A 17,288-nucleotide genomic window follows, 5' to 3' on the forward strand; every position below is an offset into this window, starting at 1 on the left:
AGACAAAAAAATAAATAAATAATAATAATAAAAAAATACAGATAAATTATTTCTCAAGTGCTCCACATTGAATAAATCTCAAAAACATCTTGAATCTAATCTCATCAAGATGCCTCCTTCTGTGCTGCTTGCCAGTCATCTTCAAGCACCTCTGGGATATCGTCAGAATTATCCTGGTACTCCAGAAACAGACAGAATGCACTTCATTATACACACGTCTTAAAATAAACTTGTTTACTCCTGTGAGAGGTAATATCTTTGCACAGGAGACACCTGTTTGCAGTGCCTGCAGGGAGAACCGTAACTGCCCTAACTAATCACGTTCATTTGCTGTTCTTACAGTTATGTACCGGTGCAGTCTGACTTGAGGCTTGAAAAACTTGAAAAGTGTCTATAAAAACATGGCAAAGCAAGCATCTCAGTGTGACATAATTAAATTTGTGACCTGTTTTGCTTAGAGTCAAGGATCAAAAAGAGGAGTTCAGCATTCAAGAGCTCAGACAGAAATATCAACACGCTTTAATTGAATGTCAAGCATCAGAGGTGGCTGGATCTGAGATACCGAGCCAAATGGACTCAAAAGCCCCTCCCACCCCTCCGCCCCCCTACTCACAGCCTTCTTTTCTGGTGTGCCAGTCGGGGAGGTCGCTGACAGGCGCTTCTCGCGGTTCATCAGCTTGCTGTTGGGCTCCCTCAGGGCTCTCTTCAGCTCGTTGATGCTGGCCTGGTGCTTCAGCAGGACGTCCTGCGACTTGTCCAGAAACTGGAGGAGAATGCGTGGAGTTGGTGTGTTAGCAGGGACGTGAACATGCTAAACTACAGCAGTACCCATGTCAACACACCTGATATGCATGACTGAACAGTCTGTGAGATAATACACTACATATACACTGATCTGCCACAACATTATGACCACTGACAGGAGAAGTAAATAACATCGACCATCTTGTGACAATTCAGTGTTCTGCTGGGAAACTTTTGGACCTGGCATTCATTGGTGTGGATGTCACTTAGACATGTAGCACCCACCTAGACCAGACCAGACACCCCCACCCCATAGCAATGACACTCCTTGATGGCAGCAACCATCCCCAGCAGGATGCAGCCTGACACAGACACACACACAAAAACACTTTAGGAACAACAAAAAAAAAACATGAAGAACAGCACAAGGTGTTGACCTGGCCTCCAAATTCACTAGATCCCAAACTGATCAAGTATCTGTGGGATGATCCACAGAGGCCCCTCCCCTCAAAGACCCCCCACTAACAATATTCTGTTGCCAGACACCACAGGACACCCTCAGAAGGCCCATGTCCATTCTCTGATGAGTCACAACTGTTTTGGAGGCACAAGGGAGACCTGCACAATATTAGGAAGGTGGTCATAATGTTATGCCTGATCGGTCTATAATGGAGAGGATGCCGTGTGAATTGCTTGCACTGATGTCAGCTGGAAATTATGCAGATGTTGTACTACTTTGTGCTAGTCTCCATAGAGAGAAATGCCATTTAAGCTGCTATTGAAGTTCAATAAAACAATTACAGTTACAACTGAATTAGTTTTTAAGGCACAAATGAACACGACAATCAAGGCACTCACTGCAAAGCTGATGAAGGGAAAAAAATGAATATGAAACATCGGTTAACTTTGTTCGCTAATTAATATTCTGAATTTGATTTGTTTGTGTTCTGGGAAGGATGACAGAGCCGGTGGTGAAATATGTATTTATCCAAGTGCTGCGTTTTAAAACAGTGATGAATACTGACATTTTCTGCTCTGCTACACATCAGAGGGAAATGCTGCGCTTCTCATTCAGCCACATTCATCTAACAGCGCTATAGTTACTGTAAATGTTGAAGGACGCGTTCACACAATGTGGCTTTCTAAAACATAGTCAACAGCCAGCATGTACGCTGAGAAGGGTTCTACTTTCTGTCAACGCATCCTCTTCATGAGGGTTATTTAAGGAAAACAATTCTCAAGTGCACCGTGATGCTTCATCAGGTGAGTTTCATGCTAAGTTTTTTTTTCAGCACTAAAACTCAACAGGGAATCGGGAGCCTTTCAAACTAAAACTTTTACAGGTCTAGCCCATAGACAGTATAAAGATGGACGACGGAACAGCTCCTCTAAAGTGAAGCCAATGCAAGTAGAGCTCCCCCTGGTGGCTGGTTGGGGTATAGATCATATAAGTTCCACCTCCTTCATATTAGTAGATGGGACTTGGACCGAACTAAAACACTAAAATACACATCAAATTTTTTCTCTCATTTTAGGTAGTTAATATAATGGTGATGCATGTTCAAGTTTCTGATTTTCTGAGTTTCGTGTTAGTTATTGTTAGTAATAAATAAGTACAGGATATAATTCCGCATTTCTTTGTAACTGTAGGAGTTAGAGCAGAGCGCAGTATCAATCAAACGAAAATGCAAGTGGGTCGATGCAAGGAAGAGGAGATGCATTGTGCATATTTATATACAGTCTATGGTCTAGTCTGGGAGCTGGGCCAAATTCTCCCACCCACCAATTTTTTGGTGCTCTGGAGTTGCTCTGTTGGGAATTGATTATATTGAAGCAACAATCTGCCAGCCTAAACAAACCATTTGGGCTTGTGATTATACAGTGATAAACAGAAAAGTAAGTGCTACACGTCACCTGAGTGCCATGGTGTTGAATTTGTTTAAAACACACTCCATAATAAAATCCAAAGTGTTACCCTACTCATGTTCTGATCAGAAGTGTGTCTGACTATGCCCGACTACTACAATACTACTGCTACGAATACATTCAGTATTTGATTGTTGACAGCCCTCATTACATTGGAAGTTCGTTAGATTTCTTGGACAATTTGTGTATTTTTAAAAAGACCGACTTTATAAAAGTATGGTTTAATAACGCAGCGTATTAATAAATTCATCATATGTATTGTAGTAAAAGGGCTTGTTTGGAGCACCTACACTAACACTAACAAGACTAACTTCACCTCAACCAGCAAGCACAAAAAAAACATGACATAAGAGTTGTGCAATCTAATAATGTCGTTTAGATTAATCTAAAAAAAGGAACATGAAATGAAGTAATTAAACCTACTGAAGCCAGCTGTATCCATACTCTCCATTATGTCGCTCGGTCACAAACTCAAGTTTAGTACCAGATGTGGCGAATGCTGCTGTTCAGTAGCGTTTAATGGTGTCAAGTGGTACTGAACAAGCTGTTGATATGAAGGTCAATGGAGAACATGTACTTTGCTGTGCAAGGACTATCAGCAAAATGCGTCCACCACTGGACAGAGAAGAATGGACGTAAAGAAGTATGGCTCATGTCGACGTTTCAAATCTCTGTGACATTTAGAAAATATATATCAAAAAAAGTTCTTTGACTGAAGGCGGATAACGCGGGGATAATCTGAAGCTGGTAAAATCCTCCGAAGTCTACAGAGGCAGAGGCAGAGGAAGAGCGGCGTACGTGACACAAAAAAAAAAAAAAAAAAAAGAAGAAGAAGAAGCACAAGAGCTGAATGCAGGAACCCTGTACCTCCTGTTTGTGCCGAGGAGTGGTCTCCTGGTCCAACTGAGAGAGCTGAGTTGGGGCAGGAGAACGGACGAGCGAGAGAGCGGTCAGAGGTGAAGGGTGCGGGGTCGGGGAGTGTGCAGGGAACAAGGTCAGATGCAGAGACAAGGTGGTAAGTCAGTGAGAAGAGAGGCAGGCAGACAGACTGAAAGGGCAGATTTGAACACTTTGAGAACATGCCAAATTCAGAAATCATCCCAGAAGACATTTTGGTGTGTATTAGATACGGTATACAAACAGTGAATTGTTTTACTGTTTTTTTTTTTATACTGAGTAAGACTCTCTACTTCAGGTTTCTCCAGTTTATCAATCTCTGCGATGCCAAATGTTTTCTGGGATGACAAACACAGACACAACCTTTGCAGCATCACTTGTTTATGTGGTGCAATGCAGCATAGTCTTTTTTTCTAATAAAACTACGCTGACAGCCACAGTTACGGAGGCAAACCCCAGAGGAACATTGGCAGACAGCGTGAGGTACAGTTAGACAGATATTCTCAGAAAGAGAAAGAAATCATCATGACGGATGGATAAAGAAAGTAGATCAACAGACAGACAGACAGACAGACAGACAGACAGAGACCAAATCACCGGACACCAAATACCTCTTGTTTACTGTCAACTGGTGACTCAGCCTCCTCCTTAGCGCCAGCAAGAGTTGGGAAATAGAAAAGGCATGTTAGCAACACGGGGGCTAGGCTTGAGTTTGCATTTCTCAGCACAGGAAGTGAGAAAAGGTTAAATACTGTAAAGCTGTTAGCGGGATTTACGAGCAGTGCAGTGCAAGCGTTTAAGCCTGAGCGAATAGGAGTGAAAGAGATGTTAGTAAATGCTAAATCCACTATAGCCGCCGCAGTGTTATGCCCCTGCTGGATAAAACTAGCCTGAGAAGCTTGCACTTCACTTATTTACGCCATCAGTCCTAAAGTTCCTGCCGTCTCCCTGCACCAAAGCTTCAAGTCGACTATTAATTTTACCTCTACTACAACGTAAACTCATGACATGTCGCAGTTTATCGAGCAAGCTTTACTACCATGATGTCTTTCTTTCTGCCCGGCGTGACTTCGCCATCCTGGTCCTGGTCCGTGTCCTGCTCCGTTTCCCGTGCCCGCTCCTGGTCCCTGTCCTCATCGTCCTGCTCCAAGCTGGGCTCCAGCTCGGTCTCCTGCTCGTCCACAGAGGGGCTGTGGAGACGTCGCTGTTCGCTGTGGCTGCGGTGGGACAGGCCGTCGTGGTTCTCACACATAGACGATACGGGCCGTGAGAACTCTGCTGGTCAGAGAAGTCACGAGACAAAAATCAGAGGGGTTCTACTATTATTATACCAGTTCTATTCTGCATCTGGCTGTTACACAGTCAGCTTAACTTGGCATTAAGACTAGAGGATCTGTCCAAATATAAATACAGATGACAGGGTTGTATGCTGCACTATTTCTAAGCTTGGATCTTTACAGATTTGCCTGGACAAACGAAGACGACTCATCATACTCTTCATAAACACATCTAGTGCTGCCCTCACCTCCATCCAAGCTCCTGGACAGCAGGTACCTCTTGCTGGTGGAACGCTCAAAGTGAGGAGCCGGCCTGTCTATCAGAGCACTGGCCTGTCTGGTTTGAGCCTGCGTCCTGCCGCTGTATCGAAACTTTGAACCCATGACCAAGAAGCCCTTAGGGGGAGGCTCTGGAGAGACCAAGCTGTGGGAACAAAGACTGCAATCAGCAATGGGCAAATAGAAAACTATTATATACTTATAACGGCTGGAATAAATGTCAGTGTTCTACATGCTGTATACACCGATCAGGCATAATATTATGACCACTTCCTAATATTGTGTAGGTCTCCCTTGTGGTGACTCATCAGAGAATGGACATGGGCCTTCTGAGGGTGTCCTGTGGTGTCTGGCAACAGAATGTTGTTAGTGGGGGGGGGGGGGGGGGGGGGGGGGGGGGGCTTTGTGGATCATCCCACAGATACTTGATCAGTTTGGGATCTAGTGAATTTGGAGGCCAGGTCAACACCTTGTGCTGTTCTTCATGTGTTTTTTTTAGTTGTTCCTAAAGCGTTTTTGTGTGTGTGTCTGTGTCAGGCTGCATCCTGCTGGGGATGGCTGCTGCCATCAAGGAGTGTCATTGCTATGGGGTGGGGGTGTCTGGTCTGGTCTAGGTGGGTGCTACATGTCTAAGTAACATCCACACCAATGAATGCCAGGTCCAGAAGTTTCCCAGCAGAACATTGAATTGTCACAAGATGATTAATGTTATTCACTTCTCCTGTCAGTGGTTTTAATGTTGTGGCTGATCGATGTATGTCCACAGATTTAATGCCATGTGCATATGTAGTACATGAGTGATTTATTGATTTAATCTTTGGTCAGTTATCTGCAGCAGCTACTTTTAACATATTTAGGCTAAAGTTGACTCTCCTTCAAACATAATGTGAGTGCTGGCTTCATAAGGAGCTTAATGATTTAGTCACTGTAGAGTGTAATGCTGAATTCACCATAAGATCACTAGCAAAGTCATAGTAGCTGTTATAATAATAATAGGCTGAGGCTGCACCTTATGAAGCTGTATACGTGGGGGTGTTTGTTGTGCTTTGATGAATGTCGAAGGGGAAACTTTCCAACCTCGCGAGTGGTTCAGTTCTTACCGGAAGAAAGTGTGATGCTCAATGCAGACCTTCCAAAGCCTCTTGGCAGCTCTGTGGTTGGGAAGCTTAAAACCGATTGTACTTTCGAACTGCTCATACTGGAAGAAAGAGAGAACACAGCAGGGGGGGAGGGGAGGGTGGGTGGAGAGAAGCGTGCATGTTTACTCTGTTTTGCTGAGAGTAGTAGTACTTGTCAGCAGACTAACATATCGGTTAACTCAGTGAATTCATAAAAAAAAAATTAAACGTCTTATACCTGCACGACCAAATCAATGCAAACAGCGTTTTTTATTGTGCTTGCGTAAACACTACTGCCACAATATATATGTCAGTACGTGAGCAAACATATATAAAAACGCCTACTGGACAGAAAGGGGTCGATCGGAGCAAAGAGGGATAACCTCTGAAGTATTTCATGGCTCTATATTTACACTCTTTATCCTTCTGTTCTGGCTGAGGCTGCAGCTGCAGCAGCTCTGTTGAAGGGGTTCTTTATTTGGCCAGATCACAGGCTCACTGTGCTGCTCTGTCACTTGACTGGGTCTCACCCGGGCGGCCCGACACGCCGAGGCCCAGCATGGGGAATAAGCTGCAGCGCTGTGCCGCACAATGAGGAAGGGCCGAAATAAAGAAGGAGCTAAGCTGGACATGTGTGAGCAATTTTTGTGCACAACTAATCATACATTCAATGTGGGGTTTCACCTTTTACCTTTTGCTTTTTGACATTTTTTGCTGATTTCACTCAAGTCTCTGTGGTTAATATGTAGGAGGAGACAGGATACTCCTATTTAATTACATGCACAGATACCTAGCTGCTTTTAATAGGTGTTTAAAATCCAACTGTTAAGAGATATGTCGTATTCTATTCTATTATGTTGACAAATAATTGCCAGAAGATTGCATCTCCAGGGACTGGGGCTCATACCAGTTGATTAACACCTAACCCAAGTGCAGGGGAGGTGGACTGAAATCTAATTTGTCATCTATTTACAGCACAGTCTTCAGATTTGTCCCCAAACACTTTCACCCCCATTCTTTCATTCATTCATTCATTCATGAGACTGGAGTCTTTGGTCAATAATGAGTCGTTAGATTCACTCGGGGAAGAACAAGGGGTGCAAACACATTCCTCCATTTACAAGGAAGTATCTGGTCGTTAGAGAACCAAGTCATATGAATTTCAGGTGGGCACACGTTCCTATTTAAACCCAAACCTCCCACCAGTCATTTAAAACTGAAGAAGCTACTTGAATAAGTCTGGTTGCCCTTGTTTCAGCTAATAATTACTGTACATAATTCAATTTTCCATGGGTCGACTTTCTGTGTGGAGTTTGCATGTTCTCCCTGTGTCTGCGTGGGTTCTCTCCAGGTACTCCAGCTTCCTCCCACCGTCCAAAGACATGCTCGTTAGATTAATTGGTGATTCTAAATTGGCCCCATTGCGACCCTTGACAGGACAAGAGGTGAACAGAAGACGAATGAATCAATGAATTTAATTTTCACTGCATCTGTGTAGCCTGTTTATTCATCGCGTCCATAGAAACAACGATGAATGCAGCCATAAAGGCATCAGACATCACTGCCTTACTCATATTTACTCAAATAACTATATTTATACGCATACCATTCATTCATTCATTAACCTAACCAGCATGTCTTTGGACGGTGGGAGGAAGCCGGAGAACCCGGAGAGAACCCACGCAGACACAGGGAGAACATGCAAACTCCACACATTTTCTCATTCTCTCTTTTTATTCGTTCATTCATTTTCTGTAACCGCTCGTCCTGTGAAGGGTTCTGGGGGGGCTGCAGCCTGTCCCAGCTGCCATTGGACGAGATGCTGGGTACACCCTGGACAGGTCTCCAGTCTATCACAGGGCTAACACAGAGAGACAGACAACTATTCACACTCACAGTGGGAGGAAGCCGGAGTAACTGCAGGACTGGATGATCCGTTTATTTTTAATCTGTCCAGACGGGTATGGAAATCTCTATCGATTTCCATACGTTTCCAGACTCCTGAGGCACGCTCGACCGGAAACAGGGAGAAACAGCTTGCCTTGAGTTTCACCGGATCGATCTAAAAGCACTTCTCAAGCTTGCTAATTAGCGCGCTATATATCTCTATGTGCTACAGGCTAGGGTAAGCCTTTGTGCTAAGCTAACCTTCCTTTTCAATAAAATGGTGAGCCCTCATCGGTCGATTTCATCAACCACGACTAGTACAGACTTTGTGTGTTACAGCTTCCTACCTCTCCAGGTCTTATCTTGATGTAGAAGTTGCTCCTCTTATATGAAATCTTAAGAATCTTGGGCCAGGCAAAGCGGTTGATCCTCAGCCTATCCCGGTAAATCAGCAGGCCGTTGGCACAGACTCCCAGCATTATTTCTATCCCTTCGGAATCCTGCGACAGAAATTATTCATGAGCATTCGGGAAAGCTTCTTTCATGGAAATTAAAACAACACCGGTGTAGCGACCAACCTTAGCGTGATGGAGGTCTACCCCGTACATGGACAATTTCTTCGCGTTCTCCAAGAAGTTAATTTCGGCCTCCGCTGGAGTCATCCCCCTATGGGCACAATAACAATGTCTGTAACAACAGGCTTTCTTAATAATAAACACAGAATCTTTCACAGCGGGAGCAGAATTATCTTGGTAGTATGTGCTTGATATATTCACTTCTATGCCAGAAAAGCCACGCCAAATCAGAGCGTAGTGAAGACCTGCTAGCTGAGAAAGCGTTCTCACACTGGCAAGACTCACGCTGTGTACATCTCAGTGACAGATGGCGCGGTAATGTGACGGCATCTATCAGCCATATGCAGGATAGAGTGTTTTGATACAACGGGAAACTCATCAACCGACCGTCCCGAGAGGATATATTAAAGTCAGATTCAGGTACTTGTAGTTTCGGTGGAGCTCCATCACTCTCTCCTCCAACTCGCGGGTTTGATTGGGCGCGAAGCGGAAGTCGCTGACGTAGTCTGGGCCGTGGTCGTCCTGGTCGTAGTCTCCCAGCTCCGCCTGAACTGTGTAGGAGCCCAGGAGGGCGTGAGTGACGAACGAGCACGGCAGTCGACCTGACAGCATGTCATCCCTCAGCTGCAGACACAGGTAGTATCTGTCAGGTGAGGCAAAAAGGGGAGGAAAGGAGGTGAGTCAAACAGGCAAGCTCCAACAAGTGCTCAGCCAAGTTAATCCATGGCAGTTAGTAGCATTCCTTGGCTAATCCTTGAAAAGGAGAGAGGGATTTGGGTTGCCTTGGGGAAGGGAAAGGTATCCCACGAGAACCGTTACAATGCTTTTATGTAAACACAAATCATTGGGAAATAAAAAGGGGGCCAATCATCTCAAGAGCTGACACGTGGAAGCAATTTCTCCTTTGATTACAGCCGGAGATGCATCTGTTAATATTGTGGAAGTGCGTGCTACCTGGTGATATCCTCTGTGAGCTGGGAGGGGTCCGGAGGGTAGAACTTCACAGCGAAGACGAAATGCCACGGAGAGTCTGAGGAGAGATTACAACGAGAGCTGGGAGCTTTAATAGAATGAAGTTAATTAAAAGTCAGCGTTAAAACTGTTAAAAGCTAACATTTTAACACGTAACTTGCAGTTCAGCTGCCAATGAATCTAATGTTATGCCTCCACTAATTCGATTTTTAAATATTTATCTACTGCAGCTACTTGGAAACAACACTCACTGCGCATCTGCTTCTTGATCTCCTTAGAGGGGTCCAACCAGTTCTGAAAGAAAGACAGAAGGCATGATGAATTCACACAGAGCAGACTGGAAACATGGCTTAATGCGCACCCCGGTGTCACATTTTGTTCTAATTGCCGTCGGTGTTCCTGGTGAAAGCCTCTCCATATGGTAAATAAAGAAACTGATCCCTTCCCTGCTGGACCGCTCTAAACATGCAGAGAGGAGATTTAACTCAAGCCCGCTTCTTTTACTGTGTCGACCACTTATCTGTCTGATCTCACAACATCTGACCGTGCAGTGAACAGCTTCGCCGATTCGTTTGATCAGCGGCGCAGTTTGTGTGGATTCGCATGTAACAGCGGCCGTAGAGCACGCTGCTGCCTGGATGCACAGCTGCACAGATGGCAGTGGAGAGAGGACTCGCATATCTCCCCAGAGTGTTCTCACAGAGCTGAAATTGAGTTGAGAGTTTATCGCGAACACGAAAATGTGGTTCCAGCGGGAGTTTGAAATCTTTTCAGTGGGTCCGTTCAGACCTTGCATGAAGATCTGATCACGTAAAAGGCAGGTGTGAACACCCCCAGGACGCATTTGAGCGATCACATTTGAGAGACCCGATCTCTGACCACATTTGGAGGTCATATGTGTCCTCATTCTTTTCGTAGTGTGAACACAAGTGTGTCCTGAGTCACATTAAAGACCTCCTATACTCAACAGGGCTACTCCTGAGACATTCATTCAGAAATCACCCTTTAGAGAAAATACTCCAACTTCCAGGGTTGAAGTTATAATCTGAGTTCTGTGCAGGTCTAACTAACATCAGGGTGGAGATCAATAAATAATAACTTAACATGTGAAGACAAAGTCATGAGGCACACACATAAAACATCTCTGTTCTCTGTTCTGGAGCAGCGGTAGAGATCCATCAGAGACATCAGCTGTTAAAATATTCTACTGCGCCCCAGATGATGTCGGGGTTTATTTACATACAGAGAAACTGAGATTGGATTTGGAGACGCATGTTAATGCCAGGTCTGCAAGGCCCATAATATCTCAATCACCATGTTGATCACGCCGCCTTTACCTCTCTGAAGGCATTTGGGGTCCTAAGGAATCTCACACTGCCTGACCATCTGCGTATGACTATTGTTTGTCGATTGCTTCTTATTTTTGTTTCACTCTGAGGCCTTGTCTCTGTGATACACTATCTCGGAATAGCGTGAATAACACGGCTTTAAACTGAGTTAAAAAAACGGGAAAATATTCTTCTTAAAACTCTTAAAACACAATCATCAGCCTTTATAGACAGTATATGCGTGTATACAACAGCAACATCTTGGCAGCATCAGATTGCCCAGGTGATTTAAGAGGGGGTATAGGTCAGTGGTAGAGCATATGCAGATTGAAAGATGTCTTGATTCAAATCTGGATGCTTCCTCAGGCTCAGTTTAGCGAGAATTTAGTGTTCGAATCACTCTGGGATGGGTTAAATGCAGAGAACATGAGGGATTTAATAAAAGATAACAAGCAAACAAACTTATCTGGGTCTGAGCAGATCTAAGCTGTGCTAGATATCATTTCACTGGTTTGTAACATTTGATCCGACGTGCTTTTAGATGCCTCAATAACATCCAATATCCGGGAATGTGTCAGAGCGCTTACGCCCATTCTAGCATTACTACTTCTAGGCAGCAGAGCGTGCAGCGTGGCATTAACTCAGCTGTTATTTTTGATCTCCGCGCATACCCACACAGACACATGTTTCTCGAATGCAACATAGCTCTGAGCTGCCTGCGGAGCGCTGAGCTGACAGCGATCTTCGCTAACCTGAATTCCACACAGCAGCTGATTATTAATGCCGACAGTCTTTCTGGCAGCTGATATCACACGAGTCAGGGTGGAACCGCGAGCGACGAAATCGCAATCCCGTGGCCATGATGGGCAAACTGCGAGCATCTCTGACTTCAATTTGACATCTCGGACACTAACGCACACGGTGCACAAATACATGCACTCCTTCAGCATTTAATCAGGCTGCTAAAGACTTTAAAGAGCTGCAGGCGTAACAAACCCCCTGAATCTATTTTATATCAGCTAAGGACTAAAGAGCACTCAATTAGTAAGGTGCTCTCCGCTGATTTGCTTTTGTCTGCAGGAAAAGCGGGAAGAACTTTAAATCAGTGGCCGCCCAAGGCTTCACTCTTGCATTTGCAACCTCAGTTAATAAAGCAATCACACGGCACAAACATTTGGGTGAAGAGCAAAGATTAAATTCTTGTTCCTCCGACTGAGAAGGAGAAAGGGCATCTGAAACAACCTTTCAATTCTCAGCCTTTTGGTCTACCAATCAGCGAAGACCCCAGACGGTCGGCTCACGCTGTTCCCTGATAAGCCCGTCTTTGATGAGACTGTTATATTGATCTATGCAGCAGCAGCCTCACCAACATGCAAAGTGAGGAACATATTTGGACTCTTTTTACCTCTCAAAGGTGAGGCCGTCCATATGGGCAGAGATCATGCTACACGACAAAGCCTCAACCATCAAGTAATAGCATGTGAGCCGACAAAGCTGATGATGGTGCCAGAGGATTTGCTCCAGATGTTAAAAGAGACTTCGGCTTGCCATGTGTCCTATCTTCAAAAGGCAGCACGTTCCCCTGCGCCCCGCTGTGCAGTCGCATACCTGCCCTCAGGCCGGCTCACATCAATCAAAAACCTCCAAACCCACATCAAAGACAGAGCTGACAGCCAGGACCCATCAGCTCAGAGTCAATTACATGATAACGCGATAATAAGACTGGCCTGCGTACCTTACAACAAAACAACGACGAGCGGAGCGAAATGTATTTGGACTTTTTTGAAATGTCAAAATGATTTGTAATATATTCATTGGGAGCAGGAATGATTACGCCACAGATGAAAGACCAAAGTCAAAGGACAGGAGATGTAAGAGCAGAATAGATGTTTTTTTTTTATTCTAGTTCTATTGAATCATCAGGACATTCTTGTTTTGTGAATGTGCAAACAGACAGTAGCTTAATAACTATATCAGCTTTATAAGACCACAGTATGTCGATGTTGTGTTTACACTGTAGGTTGTAATGATTTCTCTGTGTGTAATATCGTCTAAAACGGTGTTTCTCAACTGGTCTGGCTTCGGGACCCACCATCACCCCTTAAATTAAATTAAAACCTTACCTTTACCTTATCAGTATGTAAATACTGAAAAACATTGTGCTTTGAAGAAAATTAAGCAGCACGCAATAAGAAAATCCATATCTCATATAATCTGCATCGCACCTGCGTTTAGCCATGCTAAACTTCGCTGATCTTCTTCTGTCTATTCTCTAATGACGGGTGACTATTAAGGGATGTGAATCTACTTTAACATTTTTTTGGGACCCATTGAAAACATCCCTGCGACCCACTTTTGGGTTGCGACCCACCAGTTGAGAATCACTGGCCTAAAACATCTCGAAACCATATATGGCTTGACCACCAGATCTAAGTGAGATTTGTTTATTTTTTCACAATCCAAAAGTTTCATTAGAAATAATAAAAAAAAAACATTACGTTACTACCACTGTGTTACCTGAATGACCCTGCTAACCTAAAAGCTAAACACAAAGCTAGCTTGCTAACCCGCCTATGTGCCGCTGCAACAGGGTCAGTAAGCAGGAAATCTGTAGTATATGTAATTAGTTTCTATACTTGGCTGTTAAAACACAAGAGGCTGATGTGTAAAGTGTCACTTTAGGTTCAGACATTTCTTCTTCTGTGGTAGCCCCTACATATTCTTTTCACCCCCCCAGCCTCTCCCCCTTTGGTACAATCCTCCTGAGGGAGAGGTATGTGTCACGTTTTTAATCACAATTTGATTTTATAATTGTTTTTGTGCACATTTCCTGTTTTAATTACCATTATCACATCTGTGTCTGCCTCACCGTGCAAATATTGTGATGTGTTGCTAATGCTGGAGTAACTTTCGCTAACTTAAATGCTTCACGTGGGACCAGGAGCGGGCAGCTGAGTTAAATGGTCGTTTTCTTGTTGTCGTCTAAGTTCACCAGTTCGTCGGTATAAATGGAGATCACCTCCGAGGGCTAGCGGCGTGTCAAGTCCTCATTAACGCAACACAACTCACCCGTTACACAGCCATTATGAAAGAAAGAAAGACAGAGAAGTCAATCAATTTTCTTTTGAGCCGTCCAGATGTTATTAAACTGTGGTCCTTGGCTTTATTCCACGGACGTTTAACTCAACCCATGACATTATTTCTGTCTCCAGAGCAATATTTCAATCACTACATTTCACATACGCAATTTGCAAAGACCAAATGAAGTATTTTTTCATCTCTTCTCCAACTCTTAAACTTATTCAAATGCCTTTTGTCCATGCCCAGACTCTACATGGAAATTTCCATTTTCTATTCATCTCTGAATGATGAATAGCGCTCCCCTCCGAGAGAGAGCCAGCCGACAAGTGAGAGGAATACAGATTGTTTGGGTGAGCAAAGTGTTTATGCGCTGAGGCATCCCATGAGGTTATTTTGTCACAAAATTTCACTGACCTTCTGGCTGTCTGTGTCGGAAAAGGTCAGACCAAAGTAGTCCTTCTCCAACAAGTTGAGGTGCGCGCACACCCTGTCCATCAGGGTCTGTCCTTTGGAGTGTTTCTGCTGAGACACAAATGCACGACAAGAAAGTCAGTAGAAGATTCTCTCCTATATTCCTGAAATACCACACGACTGAGAGCCTATTAGCGCTATAGTTACATCTTATTGGATACAGTCTCAGACCCCATTAGACAGCTGGGCTACTCAAGGTTCTCTGGCTCAGAAGGCAATAAAATCAGTCGGTGTGCATCAGACACTTGCCGGTGATAATGGACTCAGAACTGCTGCGATAGATTGGTCCTGCACTGCATGTACAGGCTTCATCTCTGCTGTTGACGAGATTCAAGGCGAGAAATATTTCCCTTCGCATTCAAGAAACAAGTTCATGATTTCACATTCAAACATCAGCGTGTGATGGACGTGTCTGCAGCCCTACATTTTAAATAAAGATGCATCCACTCTCACTGCGTACAGAAATACAAGCTTATGGTTTCACACCCTCCCCGTAAGATGAAGTCGTTTCACTAAATACACAAGTATAGTGTTTGTTTTGTTTGAGGATTTAGTTTATTGGCACATTCGACATTGGTTTTTTTTTTTTGGTATCAGTTAAATCTTCAACGTCGTCCCTGGTCTGGACAAAAGAGGTCTTAAAAGGTGGAGCACAGTTAAATGCAGAGGTCTCGTCTAGGCTGACAGGTCAGCATATACACCAATTAGCCACAACATTAAGACCACTGACAGGAGAAGTAAATAACATCAACCATCTTGTGCCAATTCAGTGTTCTGCTGGGAAACTTCTGGACCTGGCATTCATTGGTGTGGATGTTACTTAGACATGTAGCACCCACCTAGACCAGACCAGGCACCCCCACCCCATAGCAATGACACTCCTTGATGGCAGCAGCCATCCCCAGCAGGATGCAGCCTGACACAGACACACACACACAAATGCTTTAGGAACAACTAAAAAAAAACATGAAGAACAGCACAAGGTGTTGACCTGGCCTCCAAATTTACTAGATCCCAAACTGATCAAGTATCTGTGGGATGATCCACAGAGGCCCCTCCCCTCAAAGCCCCCCCACTTCTGTTGCCAGACACCACAGGACACCCTCAGAAGGTCCATGTCCATTCTCTGATGAGTCACCACAAGGGAGACCTACAGAATATTAGGAAGGTGGTCATAATGTTGATCAGTGTAAGTTCTCCTTTTGTCTCATATTGTTAGTTAGATGTTGTTTTGTTTTTAGCTGACCACTTTTAAAGGCTCAGTTTTACATCTTGAGTTTGTTATTTTGTACTTTAAATAAAATGATTTTTTTTGGAAAGGTAAACCAGTGCAGGTTTGTCCTTGACTGCTTGGTCCCTGACGATCAGGATGCGCAGTGAAGCAGTTTGGCTCACGGCAATGGAGAGCCATCGGCAAGATTTGGCAGAGCTCTTGAATATATATTGAAAATCAGAACAGTTGGAGTAAGGATAGATTATCTAGTGTCTGTCACATTGAAATTGTGGCTCCTGCTGATGTAGACCTTTAGAAAAGGAACACCTTTGACGCAACTCCATCACTGTTGACCTCGAATGTGACCAAGACAGAGTCTGCTGAGCCCAAGTCTGTGCTTAGGTGCAGCAGTGCTTAGAGCCACATGCTAACATAAGCATCCTAACGTGCTCAATAGCCTCTTTTGCAGAGAGATTACACTACAACGTCACTAAGAAGACCCCTTTATTATGCTGCCTTTACTCGCTTTTCCTCATCCACAATGAAGCAAACAAAGCCGGTGTGATGGCTCCCCGGCGCGTGCTTTCAGACAGCACGCCGCCGTTTCGGAATCAGAGGCGTGAAGCGTAACAGAACGGCATCGGTGTCAAATGTGGCACGTCGACACGCCGTCCCATGCAGCTCCCACATTCACACACGATTCTGCAGTGTGACTGCTTCAGCTGCTGGCTTCGAGCAAAGTCGCAGCAACAAAGCTCCCTCAATTCCTTCTGTTTACCTTTCATACAGAACGAAGAGGCGGCTTGAGAGCGCGACAGTCCTTCAACCTTCAACGGGCTCTGTGTGAAAGGAGCAACTGATAATACCGATGTTCAGCAGTGCTTTGAGTTGAATGCTAGCGTCAGCATGTTAACGCTGGGGTGTGAGCGTTCGGTCAAAGTCAAATGATGAATGAAAGTAATGGATGAAATGCTACTCTGTCGACGGCACAGCAAAGAGTCAGTATTAAATATTACTATTAAAGTCTTTGAGAGCCATCATCTGGAAAACATGAATGTGATTTTGTCAAGTTTAGTCCTTTTCTATCTCATATACCGTATGCTGTAGTCGTTTGCCGAAGATCTGTTTTGAACTTCAAACTTTAGTTCGTCTTTAGGGCACATCCTCTGCTGAAACATCCACTCAACGGTTGATGAGATAGTTCGGCCTACAGACAAAGTCGTACCACCTATCAACGCTGCCACGTCTACAACTATGGTGACTGGCATGTTGGTTCATTGGTCAGCGCACGTCTCTTCTGCTGCAAGGTGATACATTTAAAACAGGGACTGGACAAGAAGGGCCTGAGCAGACTGCACATCCAGGGGAGCCTCAGGTTATTTTAATGTGTGCAGCAAGTTGCTGGAGATTTTCTAGCAGGCTGTTTTTGCGAGTGCCCTGTACTTTGCTGTGATCCAGCTCCACTCCCACAGTGAACGCTACAGGACGTCATCCATACCAAACTAAAGCCAGCTGTAAAA

General features: G+C 44.4%; 1 protein-coding gene across 8 annotated transcripts in view; it reads right to left on the minus strand.

Annotated features, from left to right (window-relative positions):
* The window catches only part of LOC311486721 (band 4.1-like protein 1), an 86,573-nt gene that overhangs the window by 17,146 nt on the left and 52,139 nt on the right, over positions 1-17,288 (minus strand). For 3 of the 8 annotated variants that reach the window (XM_084542689.1, XM_084542690.1, XM_084542685.1), the window contains exons 4-13: positions 14,499-14,606; positions 9,927-9,969; positions 9,658-9,733; positions 9,128-9,346; positions 8,707-8,794; positions 8,476-8,628; positions 6,224-6,321; positions 5,093-5,268; positions 4,607-4,845; positions 614-763 (exon numbers count right to left, since the gene is read on the minus strand). In XM_084542689.1, coding sequence (XP_084398815.1) covers positions 614-763; positions 4,607-4,845; positions 5,093-5,268; positions 6,224-6,321; positions 8,476-8,628; positions 8,707-8,794; positions 9,128-9,346; positions 9,658-9,733; positions 9,927-9,969; positions 14,499-14,606 — 1,350 coding nt within the window. Of the gene's footprint in view, positions 1-613; positions 764-4,606; positions 4,846-5,092; positions 5,269-6,223; positions 6,322-8,475; positions 8,629-8,706; positions 8,795-9,127; positions 9,347-9,657; positions 9,734-9,926; positions 9,970-12,408; positions 12,660-14,498; positions 14,607-17,288 lie in introns of those variants that run through there. The other 5 variants (XM_084542691.1, XM_084542687.1, XM_084542688.1 and 2 more) reach the window with 4 other exon arrangements.

Source organism: Chelon labrosus (genome assembly GCF_963514085.1).
Source record: "Chelon labrosus genome assembly, chromosome: 4".
NCBI classification, from domain to species: Eukaryota; Metazoa; Chordata; class Actinopteri; order Mugiliformes; family Mugilidae; genus Chelon; species Chelon labrosus.